Source organism: Pan paniscus, chromosome 22, assembly GCF_029289425.2.
Source record: "Pan paniscus chromosome 22, NHGRI_mPanPan1-v2.0_pri, whole genome shotgun sequence".
Lineage (NCBI taxonomy): Eukaryota > Metazoa > Chordata > Mammalia > Primates > Hominidae > Pan > Pan paniscus.
The window spans coordinates 25,862,298-25,883,276 of record NC_073271.2 but is presented as its reverse complement, the minus strand read 5'-3'; the positions used below and the strand labels follow the sequence as shown (position 1 = coordinate 25,883,276).

The window sequence follows — 20,979 nt, the reverse complement described above, 5'->3', positions numbered from 1 at the left end:
TTTTTCTTCTGAACTGAAGCCAAGTGCCTAGCCTAAAAAGTAATCTAATTCATATGTTGGCTGCAAGGTTTCTCTCACAGAAAGATTCATTCGGAATTGTGGGGCTTGCTTAGACATCTTCTAGACAATATTAGGACAAGTCTTTGAAGTAAGATCACATAGTTGAGGGTTGGCCTCTAACAGGGACACTATCTAGTCACTAAATAAATGTGTTTATGTGGAAACAAAGGCTACACATCACCCCAGATTAGGAGGGGTTCTTTGCCTCAGAGAGGAATCCTTGCCTACTAAATACACACAAATAAGGAAACAAAATGAACACCATGTTTATGCTGATTTCCAGGTTACTAAATGCTGGTTGTTTCCATGTAGAATTAATCTAGTTAGATCATAGGTTGTGTCCACCTGATACAGCCTCCTGCAAGAATTCTAGTGTTCTTTGCAAACAAAATATAAAACTTATTTTCTTAGGAGCACAGATAAAAAATTAACAACATAGCAGGGCGCAGTGGCTCATGCCGGTAATCCCAGCACTTTGGGTGGCCGAGGCAGGTGGATCATGAGGTCAGGAGATCGAGACCATCCTGTCTAACATGGTGAAACCCTGTCTCTACTAAAAATACAAAAAAAAGTAGCCGGGCATGGTGGCAGGTGCCTGTGGTCCCAGCTACCACAGGCTGAGGCAGGAGAATAGTGTGAACCCGGGAAGTAGAGATTGCAGTAAGCCAAGATTGCACCACTGCACTCCAGCCTGGGTGACAGAGCGAGACTCCGTCTCAAAAACAAAACAAAAAAAATTAACAACATAATATTTTTATATCTATGGCATGACTTAAGTATAAAGATATTTTCTTTTTAAAAATGGGTAGACTTTGAGATATCATATGGGTCAAAATTGTCTATGGACAAATAATAAAACTATATACTTATACAGCATTTTAAAGTTTCCAAGCTATCCTCACATAAATTATCTCTATAATGTAGAGATAGATCTATCACTTTTCTTTCTCTCATCGCTCTCTCTTACACACATACACCTATGCAAACAGACACAAACACTCCTACACATTGTGGAGCAAATACTGTAGAAAGCCAACCACATTTAGCAATGGAACTCTAGCCACATAAAAATCGAAAGCTTTCCTGTGGTCTGAAGTACCTGGCATACTTGTCAGTTAAACACCCCCAGAGCTTCTTAAAACTGGTAATTTGCTGGCAAACAGAATTCAAAAGGATTGATTTTCTGTCAAATAATATTAGTACCCCAGAGCTAAATATTAACAGGAATCTCAATCCATTGCTTATGCTGGATAGAACAACACTATCCAGCTCCACATGCTGGAGTTCACACACTCCCATACTCTCCTTTTATCTGGCTAAATAATGAAAACCTAACCAGAAAATAAGCTTCTGAAGACAATGACAGTTTACACTTCCAGCACATAATGGACAAAACTGTACATCTTCGTAGTTAATGCAGTAGTTCACTACCAAAGAGCAGAGTAGCAGAAAATTTTTCTTGTAAACATTTGCCGTTCCTTAGATACCTGCAATATGGCTGTCAAAGTTGTATCAGTTATTCTGTCTGAATTAAGTCAGGTAACTACAGAGCCATATCATTTTTCAAACTATTTTTATTTGTAGAATGATATTAATATTCAATACAATTTTATATATTAATTTAGCTAATTTGATATTTAATTATCTGATGACAGTTCTAAATTTGCAGAATTAAAATATAAATTTGAAAGTGTGTTTAAGCTCTTATTTAATTCCTACCAACATAAGATTAATAGGCACTATTTTACATGGTTGTAGAGGGCAAACTGCCCCAACCTTTCCGGAAGGGAATTTGGTTAATATGTTTCAAGTGACTTCAAACTATCTATACCCCTTAATTATAACTGGTAACTTAACTTCTGGAAATCTGCTCTTAGAAAGTAGCACAAGATGCAGAGAAAAATATAAGAGCTAAGGTAAGTGCCATAATATTATTTATAATAGCCAAAGATTAGGAGCAGCTTAAATGTTTTGGGGGATGTTTGTTTGTTTGCTTTTTGAAACAGAGTCTCGCTCTGTCATCCCAGCTGGAGTTCTGTGGTGCTATCTCAGTTCACTGCAATCTCTGCCTCCCGGGTTCAAGCAATTCTCGTGCCTCAGCCACCCAAGTAGTTGGGACGACAGGTGCACACCAACACACCTGGCTAATTTTTGTATTTTTATTAGAGATGGGGTTTCACCATGATGGCCAGGCAGGTCTCGAACTCCTGACCTCAAGTGATCTGCCTGTCTCAGCCTCCCAAAGTGCTGGGATTACAGGCATGAGCCAAATGTTTAATATTATAGGAATGCTTAAATTAATGATGACACACCTATGAAATGGTCTATTCTACAGACACTAAAAATATGCTTTAGGAGAATTTGTAAGGACTTGAGAAAAAGACATGCTATAGTGTTAAAGAAAGTAATATGTCAAACTGTATTTATATAATGATTCTAATTTTCCCAAATATTAATAGATATTATTCCAAAATCATAGGATGAATCCCAGAGCCTTTTTATCCCTAATTTTAAATATTCTAAATTCTCTCAGTGAGTGCTTATATTCTTATAATGAGAAAAATACATTTATGTTACAACTAAATTTTTCAATAGATATTGACTTGACTTATTTAGGCTACCTGTCAGCTGACACTGGGGTAGAAAGAGGCCTGATGTTGAGCTAAAGCTCCTGTCCAGTGGCCATGACTCTCTTCATTGTCTATGAAATGAGTGGGTTGGACAAAATGTCTTCTGAGATCCCTTTAAGCTATGCTATTTCATTATTTGAAAATTAATTAGACATCAGCACTGCTTATGAACATTCTTTAGCAGTATTTCATTAACCTGGAACTTCTTTCTGAGTTTTGGAAAGATAGGAGCTAAAGCACTTTGTAGTTACCCAGAGGTTCTACATTAATTTTATAACCACATTAATATTTTCAATGCCACCCTGCTGCATGACAGAACTTAATTCATACAACGCTCATTTGGCAAAGGGCTTGTTGGTAACTAGGAGTGCTTTCAGGTAACACCATACCAAGCAAGGGATTTAGACTCCATCTGATTAAAGGTAATAAAGTGAGACCAGCAGGGAGTTGGCCTTGTGGTATATTGCTAATCAGTTCTAAGTTTACATCTATCAGTATATTAGCAGCTCAAGAAAGTTGGAAGTTGGACCAACCGTATTTCCTCAATATGCAGACAGGGATTGTAAAAGATTTTTCAATAGTTGCATTAAAAAGAGGAATCATGAAAGAAAAAATTAAACTCATAGAACTCTCTTTTTCTCTCCCCCTTTCCCTGCCCTCCCTCCCCATCCTCTCCTTGTCCTTGGGCATCAGCATGTGACCAGCTGGCTCTTGGTGTGGCTGCTCTCTTTGGCCCTTCCCATAGCTCCTCCGTCAGTGCTGTGCAGTCTATTTGCAATGCTCTCGAAGTTCCACACATACAGACCCGCTGGAAACACCCCTCGGTGGACAACAAAGATTTGTTTTACATCAACCTTTACCCAGATTATGCAGCTATCAGCAGGGCGATCCTGGATCTGGTCCTCTATTACAACTGGAAAACAGTGACCGTGGTGTATGAAGACAGCACAGGTATGGGACTCACACAAGACCTCACCTGACCATGTCTGCTCTGAACAAACAGAACGAAAGTATCAAATGGGCATTAAACTCATCAGATGGAGCATAAAAAATGCTCTTTTATATAAAGCTAACTGAATATTCTGAAGTAATTTAATAATGCATGTGTATATAATTCACATTTCTTTTTGTTTGTTGATCCTTTCTAACAATCCTTTTATCATCAAATATATGGGAACTTTTTTTAAAAAGAAATATCACCTTATCAGTATATGTTATAATCCAATCACAATATTAAACATGTATTTTCATTTTTCCAGCTCTAATAAGACTATGACCACAATTGAAAATGACCATGGAATATGATTCCAACTTGATAAGTAGCTATGTAAATGTTTAGAAAAGTTTCTAACGTAAGTTAACAAAGAGGAATTCATTGAGAGGTTGTACCAATAGAGTGGATTATGTCATGGGAAAGGGACTATGAATCCCCATTGATGAGTGCTTAATAAAGCTTGCTCCATGTGCTTGTTCAGGGTGCAGGATGGAAATATGCCTGCTTGGAGTCCAGTCCTCATAAGCCACTATCTCTGACCCGCCCCTACTTGAACTTTCTTTTACTGGCACCACCCCCTCTGCTTTCTGCTTATTGTCCAGAATTTTTCGGAGTTCAGGCCCCTTTTTATTTAAAGTCAGGCAGTGACCCTCCATTGTCCACATAATAAAGTTGAATTTCTTCTAATTCAAAATTCTTCATCATCCAGCCATTTTCATTTTCATTAACCCAGGCACTAGCTTCCCTCACTGCCTGTACTCTCACATGAGTTATGATGAAGAGTCTATCATTTCTTCAATATCCCCATGTTCTCCTGACTCCTGTTTTCTGAGGCTGGCACCTCACTTCGGATGATCCTTTGCACGACCTTCACGGTGGTGAACTCCCTCATTCTCCACGACCGCGCGCAAATTTCCCTCTTCCTTAAAGCTCTCTGAGACCACCAGAGGGTTCACTAGCACTTTGGAAGCAAAAGCACTGAATCCCAAGTTATATTTCAAATATCTGTTTACATGTCTGTAAGACTGGAAATTTCTAAGCATCCTAATTTTATCTTATTTATGTTTATAATCTGCTACCTGTCGTAAACCTGACATAGAGGAAACAGTTTAGTAATTCCACATGGATAGAATAATACCATTGATTGTCTGAATTTTTTTTCTCCAAGAGTTGAAATGAGTTGCTTTCCTTGATCTACACATTTTGTAATAAGATTATGAAAATTACAAGTGAAAGTTAGTAAAGTGAAACAGTGTCAAACTTTGCAATACGATTTCGCTTTTCACTGCCCCTTTCGCCAAGCACTAGCAGTTACTATTCCTCAAAGGATGAATATGTGCCACCTCTTTGATGTTAAACTCTGGTTCCATTTTATATAGTCAGATAAAAGTGACAAGTGTGGTTGGAAATATGCACTTATGTATTTTCTTGTGCCTCATCTCATTTTAGAAAGAATTGAAGATTCTAAGTGAGTGGGTATATATTTTATAAGTATTGTATTCGAAACAGTCCTATCAAGAAGAATAAGCTACAAGCAGCCATATTTTTAGAACTTTACCTGCTTGCTGTGAAGGAATAAATCATTATCTAATCAAATCCACACGCATATTTTAAAGGGCTTTGAAAAAGAATATCATGTTTTAAACATAAGTGTGGTTAGATCTTGCATGTTGCCTACTTTTGCTAAACATGAAATTTTGTGAGCTCCTAAAATCAAGCTATATCTCATTATGTTGTGAACTCTGTAGTATAATCATCTCTCACCATTTCTACAGCAAAGCTGGACCATCTAAAAGGAAAACATACCAATGAATAATATTGAAACTCGTGGATTTAATTTAAGAAAGAGTTCAACTAAAGACGTAGGCATTGTAGATTTCAAATTGTATTTAGACAAAATATAATTAGTAAGTAAATGACAGAAAACTTGATATTCTAACCACTCTGTGATGTCAGGTGAGCCACACATATGTGACATCCATTTTTCAAAGCAAACACCAAACTATCATTTCCATCATCTTCTACAAGAAACTGAAATGTCCTTTTCATCTTTGTCAAGTTCACCTGTGCTCAGTGACTCAATAGATACTTGTTGAAATTTACAATCCAAAATGATTTCGTATGTCGCCCATTGAGAGATGATTCAAGTTAAAATGATTTTTGCCCACAAAGACATTAAAAATGTAAATGAATAATCAATTGAGCCATTAAATTGGAACCCAGAGAATAAACAGGCCAACTGAGATCAATAAAAGCACAAGCCTTGTGACTGTGAGTGGGTTTTATACTGCTTGACTCAGGGTTCTTGCCTTTAGTAATTATCACACCATAAAAAGGAGGAAACTTAGTAAACCTAAAGGAAAAGAAAGGACTTAGGTGTGCTTAGCACCCGCCCCTACACCAGAATTAAGTACCCATTAAAGAGCACTTTATTGGGATTTCTTTAGGAGTTTGTTAAAGAGCCTGAAGCCAACACAGATGTCGCGGGACCAAATGGCCCATTACTCCCATTGAAGTCAATGGGAGCAGTGTGCACGTCTCTAAGGACAAAATTCAATTCGCTAAATACTAGCAAGCAGAATTCTGTCCTCTAGAAGATAAAATGTCGAAAGACTCTGGAGAACTCTTAGGAGGAGCAAAGTTTCGTCTCGCCTCATCTCTCTTCTCTCTCTTTCCTGGATGTCCTTCCCGTTAGTCACCTACTTGTCGCTGATTCCCACATCCAGAGGTGACCCCAGGCAATGAGAAATTGCTGCCCATTGACCTCCCCTCATGATTCATTAGACCCTGGTGGAAACCTGGCTATCACTTCACATACAGCAAAAAGAGCTGAGAAGCTGAGCCTCAACTGCAGTGTGTGGCATATTCAGCAGTTTCTGCCTTCTCAAAGCCAATCTCAGGGAAATGCACCCACAGCGATTCCTGGAGAGCAGGGATCAGCAAACTTTTTCTGTGAAGAGCCAAGTGCTGAGGCTTTATGGCCACGGGGGTCTTGGTCAAAACCACTCCACTCTGACAAAGTAGCAAGCAAGCACACGGACAATATGTAAACGAATGGACCCAGTGTGTTCCAATAAACCTTTATTTGCAAAAATACATGCTGGGCTAGGTTTGGCCTTTTGGCTCTAATTCACCTCTGCTATAGCCTTAAAAGATAAGACAACTGAGCTAAAAACTAAGATTGTAATTTTGTACACATATGAAGTAGGTTCAGCTCACATCCAAAACTCCTTCGTTTTGGTTTCTGGGTTTTCATGCCCTTCTTTCCTCCTCACTGGCCCTCCTGGCTTCCCCATCAATACGTGTCAGTCCTTTGTCTCATTATCTCTGTGGGATTTGCCAGGTGATATTCTGGTTCATTGGATAAACAAATTTTCAAAGAAGTGTTGGGGGAACAGATACCTTTCCTCACCCATCATAACAATCACCACTGACATTCCTATAACAAAAGACAGGTTAACAAGAGAAAATCATAGCAAATTTGTTTAACCAAAGTTTTACATGACTCAGGAGGCTTCAGAAATGAAGACCAAAGACCTAGGGAAAACTGTCTATTTCTATGCTTAGATTCCATGAAGAATGAACAACATGTGGAAATGTGATTGGACAAAAGGGTAGAATCAGTGGTAATAGGCTGAGGGGGAGAGCCCAGCAAGGCCTGTGTGTTCGGATTCTTCTTAGCCTCTCTGTGCAGTGTTCCTTCCTCCTGAGCATGGGTCAGGGCCCCTATGAAGTGAGAGTCTTCAAGGGAAAAGAGAATCTTTCTAGATTTTATATCTTGCTTTTGGGGAGAGGAGTTCTAGTTTCTATGTTCCACTTGGGGAAGTGAAATTCTACTTTCTATGACTCACGTCAGTGGATTAAGAGGGGTAGGATACCGGGGGTCAGGAGAAAGTCAGAAAGACCTTGTTTCTGAGAACTTGCCAGTCTTTTTCAGTTCAAAGTAGTCAGCATGCCAAGGTGCCATATTTTGGGGTGTCATGTTCTGAGCCCCAACAGTGTTAATGGCTAATAATGACTTAAAATGTTGTTTCTTACTTTAAACTAATCATAGCACATTTTAGGTTTGGCTCTCTTAAAAGACAACAAAAGCATTGAATATTGCATGCCACAGAGAGTGGGATTTCAAAGTGTTTTCTTATGCTTGGTTAGGCGATTACTTACACAGTCAGCATAGAGAGCAAATAAGCAAGTGCTAATTCAAATTTCAGTGGCAAAACATAAAAAAAAAAACAAAAAAACTCCTATTCTGCTTAGCTTTTATTTTGTGAACGATTAAGAAAAACCTGCTTTATAGTTTTGCCTGTCTCTCTTCTCTACTTTAACTTGTCCTTAACTAAACTGGCCCAAAGTTTATATTCATTTGGTTCAGGTGATATTTTCTGAAATATTGGGGAAAATAGTCAAGACAGCACACATTTGCATACTCTGTACTATGGCTGCCCTTTCCTGAGATCTAAATGGCTTCTGCAATACGTTGTTTGAAAGTTTTATTTTTATATAGTTTTTAAAAAAAGATTGCTTTGTTTAGAAAATGTTAAAATGAAGAAAAGTGTAAGGACATAAACAAAAATATCCAGAAAACCTATCACAGATAGTGTCTTAGTGTATATTATTTTAGATATTAGATAGGCAGGCAGGCAGACAGACAAGGAGATAAACAGGTAGGTAGATAGATAAATAGATACATACATAATAGATAGATAATAGACCATGACAGGTAGATGATAGATATTAATAGACAGATGATAGATAGGTAGATGATAGACAATAGGTAGATAAATGATGAATGATTAATAGAGGACAGATAGATGATAGAAAATAGATCATGATAGGTAGATACTAGGTTGGTGCAAAAGTAATTGCGTTTTTGCGGCCAGGCGTGGTGGCTCACGCCTGTAATCCCAGAACTTTGGAAGGCCAAGGCAGGTGGATCACAAGGTCAGGAGATCGAGACCATCCTGGCTAACACAGTGAAACCTCACCTGTACCAAAAATACAAAAAAAAATTAGCCTGGCATGGTGGCAGGCGCCTGTAGTCCCAACTACTCGGGAGGCTGAGGCAGGAGAATGGCATGAACCCAGGAGGCGGAGCTTGCAGTGCGCTGAGATCGCACCACTGCACTCCAGCCTGGGCGTCTGAACAAAGACTCCAACTCAAAAAAAAAAAAAAGTAATTGCGTTTTTGCTATTAAAAGTAGTGGCAAAAACTGCAATTATTTTTGCACCAACCTAATAGCTGATAGGTAAATGATAGATTAGATAGATATATAAATAAGTAGATGATAGATTAGATAGATGATAGGTAGATGATCAATTAGATAGATAGTTGATAAATAGTGAATATAGTTGACAGATAGCTAAATAGATATATGATAAATGGTAGACAGATAGATGATATATAGATAGATAGATAGATAGATAGATAGATAGATAGATAGATAGAGATGATAGATTCCCTTGTTTCATAGACATTTACTGCCAGACATTATCCTAAGTACTGGGGATAAACCACACACAAAAATATCTGACTTCATGGAATCCACAGTCTGTTTCTCTAATGAACAAAATATATAGTAAATATTTAGTATGGTAGACAGTAGAAAATGTTATGAAGGAAAATAAAGCAGCAAACAGTATTCGGGAGACTGACAGTAGAGATGAGGTTTACAATTTTACGTAAGGATACCAGGGAAGTGCTCTAGAAAACAATGTTTGAGTAAAAATTTAAAGAGGATAAAAAACAAATCATGTAGATACCTGGGGGAGAGCATTTCAGACATCAGGCAGAGGGAACAGCCAGTGCAAAGGCCCTGCCAAAATAACTGTTTCCTGGTAGCACTGTGCTGAACCCCATCACTAAGTCTTTCATATCATGGAGGCTTTGCATATGTAAATAGCTAAAGGACAATATTTAATAATTTCAACTTTTGTTTTACATTAAAGGGTACATATGAAGGTCGTTGCATGGGTATATTGCATGATGTTGAGGTTTGGAGTACGAATGATCCTGTCACCCATGCAGTGAGTGAGCACAGGTACCAATAGGTACTTTTTCAGCCCTTGCCTGCCTCCTCTAGTACTCCCCAGTGTCTATTCTTCCCATCTTTATGTCCACATGTACCCAATGTTTAGCTTTCACTTATAAGATCATGGGTATTTGGTTTTCTGTTCCTGTGTTAATTCACTTAGGATAACGGCCTCCAGCTGCAACCATGTTGCTGCAAAGGACATGAGCTTATTCTTTTTTATAGCTGCATAGTATTCCGTGGTGTGTATGTACCATATTTTCTTTATCCAGTCCACCACTGATGGGCATCTAGGTTGATTCCATGCCTTTGCTATTGTGAATAGTGCTGTAATGAACATATGAGTGTGTGGGTTTTTTGGAAGAATGATTTTCTTTTGGATATATACCCAGTAATGGGATTCCTGGGCCAAATGGCAGTCCTGTTTTAGGTTCTTTGAGAAATCTCCAAACTGCTTCCCACAGTGGCTGAACTAATTTAAACTCCCACCAACAGTGTATAGGTGTTCCCTTTTCACCACAGCCTCACCAACATCTGTCTCTTTTGACTTTTTAATAATATCCATTGTGACTGGTGTGAGATGGTGTCTTGTAGTTTTCATCTGCATTTCTCTGATGATCTGTGATGATGAGCATTTTTTCATATGCTCGTTGGCCACTTGTGTGTCTTCTTTTGAAAAGTGTCTGTTCACCTCTTTTGCCCACTTTTTAATGGGGTTATTTGGTTTTTTTGTTTGTTTGTTGATTTAAGTTCTTTATAGATTCTGAATATGAGACATTTGTTGGATGCATAGTTTGCACACATTTTCTCCCATTCTGTGGGTTGTCTGTTTACTCTGTTGATAATTTCTCTTGCTGTGCAGAAGCTCTTTAGTTTAATTGGGTCCCACTTGTCAATGTTTGTTTTTGTTGCAATTTCTCTTGAGAACTTAGTCATGACTTCTTTGCCAAAAACAATGTACAGAATGGTATTCCTTAGGTTTTCTTCCAAAATTTTTGTAGTTTGAGGTCTTACACTTAAATCTTTAATTCATATTGAGTTAATTTTTGTATATAGTGAAAGATAGGGGTCCTGTTTTATTCTTCTACATATGGCTAGCAAGTTATCCCAGCATTATTTATTGAGTAGGGAGAAGGATAATACCTTGAATTCTTATTATAGACACCATTAAGCTAAATATTTAGACAAAAAAATATGTAAGCAAAAGAAAACAGGGTGCTTCAAATAGGAACTTTCCTGTTCTAAAATTTACCTATGGATAGGCCCACCTCCCAAAATTCACAACGACGCCAGCCCTTACTTCATTATAAATATGTGGATATTGAGAACATTCATGTACAGAATATATGAGTAAGTCTAAAAGAACTAAAATGTTTAGGCTGCAAAAGAAAAACATAAGGACATAGAAGTTAATGGCTACTGAAGACTGAGTCTAAAGGGTGATGAAATAGAAGAAGCTTTAGCTAGTCCTCTGGGCTTTCATGGACAAAGTGGGTGAAGGATTGAGGGAAGCAACTTTAGCATCACTGAAAGAATGAACTTTTAATCACCAGATCTCTCAAGAGATGAATTGCATTTCTCTCCAAAATATTTAACACCCTGACCCAGAAGAATTCAAGCCCAGGCTTGGAACACCCTGTCATAGGCAGGTCCTGATATAAGGATTCCTGCAGTACCCAAGAGGTTACCCTGGCACCTAAAGTTGTTCCCAACTTTGGATAAATTGCTTTTCTAAAACACAAATTGCCACTGCACTGTCCCATCGTGATGCCACCCTGGTAGATCATCTGTTTCTTCATCTTCACTAATGCTGACAGAGTCTGTCATTCCACAAATATTTATTGGATATGCCAATAAATATTGGTACCAGGCATTGTTCTAAGCATATGGAATACATTAGTGAATAAAACAGATAGAACCCACTGACTTCAAGGAACTTAGGTTCTATGGGAATAATAAACCATTTTTTCATTCAATATAAAATGATTATAATTGTTGAACGGTGGTGAGTCTGTGGAAGAAAGAAAAAGTAGAGCAGATTGAAGGGAATCTGGAAGCCAGAAATGTGGTTTGCAGAATTAAAGGTCATGTCACATTGCACAGATGAGGCTTGAGCAAAGGCTGCAAGGAGCTGAGGAAGTGAACCACGTTCTGTGAGAGAGAAGGTGGTTCTAGGCAGACAGAACAGCTAATGTCTCAGGTGAGAGTGTGCCTGGTACCTCAGAGCAACAGCAAGGAGGCCAGGGTGGATGGATCAGAGTAAGAGGGGAGGGGAGATAGAAGAGACGGTCAGAGAGGAGGCCCTTGTAGGTCATGCAAGACTTTGTAAACCACTGGAAGAGCTTGTGCTCTGCCTGGAATGGGAAGCCATGGAAGAGTTTTGAGCAGAGGGTGGATAAGATCAGAGTAACATTCTGCAGTAGTCTCTACTCATCCTAAGGGGATACATTCCAAGACCTCCAGCGGATGCCTGAAACCACGGATAGTACTGAACCCTATATATACTATGTTTACTTTTTTCTTTTATTTTATTTTTGAGACGGAGTCTTTCTCTGTCATCCAGGCTGGAGGGCAGTGGTGTGATCTCGGCTCACTGCAACCTCCACCACCTGTGTTCAAGCAATTATTCTGCTTCAGCCTCCCCAGTAGCTGGGATTACAGGCACTCACTACCACGCCCGGCTAATTTTTGTATTTTTGGTAGAGACTGGGTTTCACTATGTCGGTCAGGCTGGTCCCGAACTCCTGACCTCGTGATCCTCCTGCCTCGGCCTCCCAAAGTGCTGGGATTACAGGCATGAGCCACCACGCCCAGCCTGCTATGTTTATTTCTATATATACATACCTAAGCACTTCTTCTATATTGGTCTGTATAGCACTTGTATGAATAATACCATGATAAAGTTTAATTTATAAGTTAGGCACAGTAAGAGACTAACAACAACAATGATGAAATGATTCACGTCCCATGTGGACAGAGCAGGATGGTACAAGACTTCATCATGCTATTCAGAAGGGCATGCAATTGAAAACTTATGAATTGTTTATTTCTGGAATTTTCCATTTAATATTTTTACACCACGATTGACCGTGGTTCGCTAAAACCATGGAAAGCAAAACCTAAGATAAGGAGGGCCTACTCTTAAAGAGTAGTAGGAGTAAAAGAATCACTGTACACTCTACAGAGGCAAAGGCAGAAACATGGCAACCTACCAGATGGCTCCTATAGAAACCCAGGGAAGAGATGGAGGCAATACAGTAGAAGAGTAAGATATGCTCAGGTTCTGGAAACATTTTTAATGTAGAGCTGGCATAATATCTGAGAGGATATTTGAATGTGTTCCCCATTTGAAAGTTTTTATTATATATGATCATGTCCTCTTTCCTTTATCTCCATTTGTGTAGTGACATTGGGCTATGTTTGAATGATTGCTCAAACATTGCAGGGTCTTTGAGGGAACTGTACAAAAATCATCATGGATATTCTCAACTGCATGCATTTTATCTATTAGTTTCACTACTACTTTAAGATGTCTTTTTGAGTATCCAGCACAACCTTTGGGTCTGTATGACACTTATTTTGATTTAAGGAACTCAATGACCTAAGAAACTTGGGACATCTCAGGTTGCCTCAAGATATTAACCTGTTCGGAAGATAGCGAGCATATTCTCTCCTATGGCAAACTCCTCTGAAATATCAAAGTTTGGCTCAGTGTTTCAATTAAATCAAATGTCAAGAAAAACACTTTGTATTCCTTAGACACAAGACAAATGCCATATGTTAAGTTTATTTTTAAATGGAGGATAAAAACAGAAAGACCGTGTTCCAGTCTGAGAAAATATTGATGCCATGGTGTTGGTGAGGCAGGTTACGGTTTAATTCATACCTGTAGATCAAGGAATCAAAAATTAACTCAAAATACTAATAATATCCTGAGGGAGTAGAGGTTAGGAAAGAAAGAAGAGAGAAATAAAAGATTGATCTTTTTGTCCTGAGCCAAAGGATGGAGTTGTCATTACCTGAAACAGGTTATAGGTGGAACTAGTTTGAGGAAATAAGAATGATATCAGAAATTGAGTCATTAATATGTTAAGTTTGAGTTTCAGATATCTATTAGACATCTGAATAAGGGTAAGAACAGGCAGTTAATACATGAGTCTAGAGTCTAGAAAATGGATCTGGGCTGGAGACGCAAATTTGAGTGGCCTCAGCCTATAGATAGGACGGGATGAGTACATCAAGGAAATGAGCACCAGACAGATGCCTCTAGCCCTGAATTTATAACACATCAACCTTGAGAAGTTTATCTTTGTTTACCTTAAGTCATTTTTCTCAACACATCACAGCCATGAGATTTCTAAAATGCAGCCTGCAGTGAAGAGTTAGTTGTTAGTCATCACGTCAAATATAGTCTCCGAGCTTTACTGTAAGGATTAATTTGAAATAAGAATAGCATCCCTAACAGTGGCAGTGATTGAGAAAAACAATCAACCCTGGGAGAAAACATACATGAAATGAAAATCACAATAATAACAATAACTAAATTCTTGAGCGCCGACTATGTGCACTGTCCTAAATAGATGATTAACTCATTTAATGTGCTCAACCAGCCTGTGAGTAAGTGAAATATCTGCTCTTATAGCTGTATTTAAGTAATGACTTAGTTTTTAAAAACTCTATCTATCATAGTTCCTTCCATTTTCCCATAGAAAACAGAAATAATATACTCTTCCAGAACTAAGAATCTTGACAGAAGCCTGAAGTTTGGACTCAAAGAAAATCAACACTTTGGCATGAGTAGTCAAGCTAAAATGCAAGATGTGCTATACACAGTCAGTGCCAAATAAGTGACTCTTTTCACCTTCTGTCATCACCACTCACCCCACTGTGTCGTTATGACCACTTGTGATAGCTAAAACTCTTCTGCTATGTGCTCTCCCACCGTTCCACTGAAATAACCCAACGATGGAACATTCTTTACACTCAATATCAAAAAAAATGATAAATTACAGTTTCTTTTTTTCTCTGTACTCACTTTCTTCTACCCTTCATATCTCCCACCTCGGTTCTTTGACCAGAACCTTACTTAAATATTCAGAACTCTGCCCAGGAAACCAATCTTTAGATATTCCAGGTCAGGCATATTCTTTTTAGCTACTGTTGAAACTTAACGAGAATTCAGCACCAACATATACTGGTGGAGCTGAGTGCAATACACTTTCTTGAATACTTAGACTAGATTCTTCTATAAGCTCCTTTGTAACCAAGGTACACAATTTTTCTTTTGGGAAGACTCCCCCTTGCCTTCTCTGTTGCGTTTCTGAAAAACCCTACGTATGAAGATCTGCACTTTAAAAGCATTGTGTTTCCCCAGGTAATTCGCTCACATACCCGTTTTCACTTTTTAGTTTTGATTTTTCCTCCGCTCTGGAGGATGCACAGATCCCCTTAAGAATCGTATTAGATTTGGGTATATTAATATACCCACAAGTTTATGAAATGCCATTTTGCATATTTCCAAGTTCAAATAGAGAAGAAATTAACATTTAAAATGTGCAACCTGATCTTTGGGTCCCAGTGGTTTATTACATTCATGTTTATGGCATCAAACTCACTGATGGTTTAACAAACAGGAAATTGGATTAAGACTCAAGAAAACCTAGGTACTTTTCTTTTGAACTGAGACTGATTAAAGATAGCTAAAGCTGTCCGGAAATGGATTGGACTGCGGTGTATGGTAGAGAATTTCTCACACTGAGAGGTGTTCAGCAGTGGCTGTGTAGAGGGGACTCATGCATCAAGAGGAGTTTGACCTGAAGGTCTCTTCCAATTCCTGCTATTTGTGACCCATTTTCAGGGCCGATCCAAACAATTAACCTCACCATGCCTCACTTTCCTCACTGTAAAATAGCACTGACACCTATTCACCTCAGAGGTATATTCTAAGGTTTATTTCACTATTTATAAGGCATGGAGCAGACTTCATAAAAAGGGGCAATCTAAATAGCAAAGTTTGTTATTACTTAAAAGGAAGGCATAGGAAATTTTCAATGCTCACTGGAAATAGCAGAGGTTTTTTTTTTTTTCCTCCTCCATATGCTCCACCTGTTGCCTGAGTTACCCAATGTGCATGCAAATCAGCATTTTTTTCTGTGTCACATCTGAGTGCACCGAGTAGACAGGCGGCCAAAGCAAGTGTTTAGAATTGGCCATTTGGATATTTTTGAAAGTTGTATCTATATGCAGAGCTTAGCTCAAATTCATGTGAAAAAAAACAGCCTTCTTTCTGTAAAGCATTTATTCAACCAAAGTTGCATTTCCAATTTCATTCTTGGGGATAGAAGTGGAAGAAGCTTTTATGATATGATTTTATATCTTTATGTTTTGTCTTTTTATTTAGAAAGATTTGAACTTAGAGAAAAGTTGCAGGACATGTACAATAAACTCCTGTACACCCTTCACCTAGATTCATCATTTATTATCATTTGGCCTCATTTGCTGTAATGCTTTATCATTGTCTTAATATAGAAATACCTACAACAATAAAAATTATACTAAGTAGTAGCACTGTTGAACCATTTGAAAGTAAGCTGCAGACATCTTGACCTTTTTCCCCGTAAATACATTAGCATGAATTTCCTAGGAAGGACCTTTCTCGTTATAACCACACTAAGATTATCAAATACAGGAAACTTAGCAATAACGTAATAATGTTATCTAAATATATAGAAATATATATTTGCTAATATTATTATTGGCAAAATAATAATATATGTTTGCTAGTTGTCCCAGGATCACTCATGGCATTCAGTTGTCAAATCCCTTTCATCTCCTTTGATTCAGACAATACAGCTTTCTTTTGCCATATATGACATTGACATTTTTAAAGAGTCCAGGTCAGTTTTACTGTTGAATGTCCCTCTGTTGGGTTTGTCTGGTTCTCTCTTATCTACATTTTATTTTTAAATTCTCTCCATCTCAGTGGGCTAGAAAAAAATTCACATGATCAGCATTACATGCACCTTCACCATGCACTGCAACTGGGGTTCTGGCAGGGTTGGGTCACTCCGTCAGGGCTGGCATCCACACGAGAGAGGATTAGCAAAGCCAGGTGTTGTGCCTAAATCAATGTCCTTTTTCTGAAGTAATTATTTGTTTAGCAAACGATTTTTAACTACCCATTACAAAGAAATGACTGATGGATTGCTGCAAAATGCAAATATAAGGGAAAGCTTCCTCTAAATTTTGTCTTCTGTGCTTTTTGAATTGTAAATTCTCCATCATTTGCTAATGAAGGCAGAAAGGCTTTTCTTAAGCAAACAATTGCCTCAGGAAGAGAAATATAAAACTCACTCCCTCCCTGTTCTTTGTTCTTCCCCCAGTTTCCATCCCTAATCTTTAAATCTGCTGATCCTCCCCCTTTCTGAAGCCAGTTTACCTATATACTGGCAAAAGGAGAAAAATAGGAGTTTAACAGTAAGCTTTTTGTAAAAGATAAACTTATTCCAATTAGAAACTAGTCTTTTGACTGAATTGTTCTATTTCTTCTATTGGTATTAAAATATACCTTCTTTTATGAAACAACTGTAAAAGTTGATGGTCATATTTGGGGGTGTGTGTTTATTAACGGCCTAGTGTGCCAAATAAGGATTTAATATTGTGTGCTGGTCTAGAAATGTTCTTTCTCTGTTACTTATATAGCTATGTATTAATATAGTTAATTAGTCAGTTAGTTAATTAGTTTTTCATTCAGCCAGTTGACAAGAAATCCTAAAGTTGGGAGGGGCCACTGATTTGGAGGAAAGAGCCCTAAATTTGGTATCAGAAGGTGGATTTGGCCTTAATCCCGGGTTCTGCCACTTATTAGCTATATAACCTTGAGCAAGTTACTCCAGCCTCCAGCAGTCTTAGCTCATAATCTGTAAAATTAAGTGGTAATTGATGCCTCATCTACCTCAAGAGAGTTGACAGGATAAAATTATCCTACAGGCTGTGAGGACTTTGAAGCAGGTTGTGTTGTCTTGCACCCCCAGGGCTTAACATGAAGCTTGGCATCTAATGAGCATCCAGCAAATGTTTTCCCATAAAAATAAACGAAAGAAGTGAGAAAATATATGTCAACTTTAAATCCTATAAATATGTAAGTCATCATGATAGAAAGATGTGACATTCTATTCAACACAGAAAAAGAGAGCAGTTCATTGCAGCACACAAAATGCACTTTTTAAATGTTTTCCCAATGTTATTTAGAGACCACATTAAACTGTCCCTTGTGGTCACTGTCATGAAAAGAAAAAATCTATGTGATTGCAAAGCAGGTGGGTGGTAACAGAAAACAGGAGAGAAACTCAGGCAGCCTGGAGTCTCTATTTTTTCCCCATCTCATCAACAAGTCCTAAGCCATATCTGTTCCCTCAGCACCAACAATTTGTATTTATAAGGCAGGATGGTGACGTCAAAAGATTAAGTGTTGGATTCACAAACAGCAATTTTAATCCAGGATTCTTCTTAACTGTCTTTGTAAGTTACTTAACTACTCTGGGCCCTGAATTCCTCATTTAAATAATAATAGTAATAATGGTTACATCATAGGATTATTTCAAAGATTAACATATATTACAAATAACAAATATACGAACCCACGTTCTATATTTTGTTTCATTTTTAATGCTCCTCAGTAGTTCATGACGTGGCTGTGGAAGTGAGAAGACAAGCAGGTGATTATAAGTACCTGAGGGACTTCAGTTGACTGATTTGAAAAGGAGCAAGAATCCAGGAAGCGTACTATTCTAGCAATTCAATTTTTGTGTAAAAAGAGAAAAGATTCATGTGTTAGTCCATTTTCACACAGCTATAAGGAACTACCTGAGACTGAGTAATTTATAACGAAAAGAGGTTTAATTGACTCATATTTCCACATGGGTGGGGAGGCCTCAGGAAATTTACAATCATGGCAGAAGGTAAACAGGAAGGAAGAAATGTCATACATGTTGGCAGAAGAGAGAGAGAGAGCAAGGGCGGAAGTGCCACACTTTTAACCATCAGATCTCATGAGAATTCACTCACTATCACAAGAACAGCCTGGGGGATATCCACCCTCATGATCCAATCACCTCCCACCAAGTTCCTCCCCTGACACATGGGGATTACAATTCGAGATAAGATTTGAGTGGGGACACAGAGCCAAGCCATATCAGATAATGAGCACTAAATCTTGATAAGGTTCTACAGCAACCACCCTCCCATTCTACTACTCCTACACATTTAACTCTGAAGTTCAATATCATTATAAATTTATTGTACATCAGAATCAAACCTAACTATGGTGGTAGAGAAAGCTTTCCTCATTTGAGCCACACACACACACACACAAATGTAACTTCTGGAAAAAAAAAATAGCTACATAAATAAAACAAGAAAAAGAAAAACGTGAGTTTGACAGTAGCTGGAATACATGCTGAATCTTGCACAGAGCATATCACAATTTTCATCTGAATACTCATGAAACTTAATATTCCCTACTAATTACCTAAAGCTGACAAATCCTGAAGGTACAGAACTGCATACTAAAAACAAAACAAAACAAAACAAAAAAAAAAAAACCTCAGTTTTTCCGTATGATGGAAGTTCTTGAGTGAGAGCCAAGGTGCAGCGTAGTGAGCACCTGCTAACATTAGGGAAAATAAGAGGGAGCCTTTTACACAGCGGCTTTCCTTGTCCTAGTAAAGCATTTCTATTAGGAAACAGTGCAGATCAGTACATCCACACCTGTGGTAAATCAAACATTCTCCATCAAGTTAGTTAGATGTATATGTTTTGTTGTAATAACCAATAGAGAATATTTTTTAAAATTCTGTTTCTGCTTTTATGATCTTAATTTCTAAAAATTCTATGGTCTTTTTAAAAAATCAAGTAGGATTTTCCAAGTTAACATTCAAATATATTAGCAAGAAAATGTAATGAGCATGAGCCATTTACAAATAGTTTATATGGCAGGAACTGAAAGATTATAGAAAGCAACCCAACTAATTAGCTGGTTAAGGGTATGTTTTATATAAATACTTAATAAAAGGCTTACAGAAGTTTATAGCCTCGACAAATCTCCATATTCTATTGGCTTTGTAAGTGAGCAGGTGTGATCTATTTCATCGAACACTTTTGGAAACTTCAACCAACTTTTTGTTTACCAAGTTTTACAGTTGCAGGCTTGATTTGTTAAAGATGGGAGGTGTTTGCTGAAAGCTGGAAAGGACAATTGCATTCTAAATAAATTTAAAATGCTCCTGGGAAAATTATGCTTCCAAGCCACACATACCCACAAAGGGAAAATGGTATAATCCACCACAGGAAGATGAGTGACAAATGGGAAGTCAGGAGTGTAACCTTTAGGAAGGTGGCCACTGGGTATGTTTTGGAGTTGAAACGAGTTTAACTAAATGGCAATAAACAATACTCTGTCGACAGAACAGTCTCCGTTGCATGATTGCATGTCATTTTCTAGGTCTAATTCGTCTACAAGAGCTCATCAAAGCTCCCTCCAGATATAATATTAAAATCAAAATCCGCCAGCTGCCCTCTGGGAATAAAGATGCCAAGCCTTTACTCAAGGAGATGAAGAAAGGCAAGGAGTTCTACGTGATATTTGATTGTTCACATGAAACAGCCGCTGAAATCCTTAAGCAGGTAAGAGTGCTAGGGAGGAGGTGGAGGTGTGGGATAAATGTTATTTTCTATTTTTCAAAAATGCCATCTAGTTTTCACTTAATGCAGCATAATAAAACTGCAGCAGTCCAGTTTATGCCAAAGATTATAACTTTCAGAGCTCTTTTAAACAGGCAAGGGGCTCAGAGAGTTCATGGGGCTTCATTGAAGCCTTATGTGAGTGTTTAGTTATAAATGTGTGTTTCTATGGGTGGACCGAGTGGTATGTGACTCCTACCAGCGGAAGATGAGAGGAGGACATCATTTTGAGGTGATTAAACATCTCTCTCTCTCTCTCTCTCTCTCTTATGTCTCTTGAAAAGACTGTGCCAGATTTCATTTCCACAATGCCTGACTTGTCCTAATACATCTTCCTCATGGCAAGACCTCTTTTGTCAAACATGCAGGATTGCAAACACAATAAAAAAGGTATACAGGGACAGTTACAGAAAAGATACCTCTTTCTTCTAATTTGTTGTAGACAATAAACTGCTATGGGTTAATCTCCACAGATAATGTGGGTGGAAATATTTGGTAAATTGTGAAATCCTATATAAATGAAGAC

At 38.0% G+C, this 20,979-nt stretch overlaps 2 protein-coding genes across 12 annotated transcripts in view; one reads left to right on the top strand and one right to left on the bottom strand.

Annotated features, from left to right (window-relative positions):
* BACH1 (BTB domain and CNC homolog 1) overlaps window positions 1-20,979 on the bottom strand; it is a 456,481-nt gene that overhangs the window by 61,916 nt on the left and 373,586 nt on the right. The window lies entirely within an intron of this gene.
* GRIK1 (glutamate ionotropic receptor kainate type subunit 1) overlaps window positions 1-20,979 on the top strand; it is a 380,508-nt gene that overhangs the window by 224,568 nt on the left and 134,961 nt on the right. For all 11 annotated transcript variants that reach the window (XM_034947852.3, XM_034947851.3, XM_055105220.3 and 8 more), the window contains 2 exons: window positions 3,384-3,641; window positions 20,215-20,396. In XM_034947852.3, the coding sequence (XP_034803743.1) occupies window positions 3,384-3,641; window positions 20,215-20,396 (440 nt within the window). The remainder of the gene's footprint in view (window positions 1-3,383; window positions 3,642-20,214; window positions 20,397-20,979) is intronic.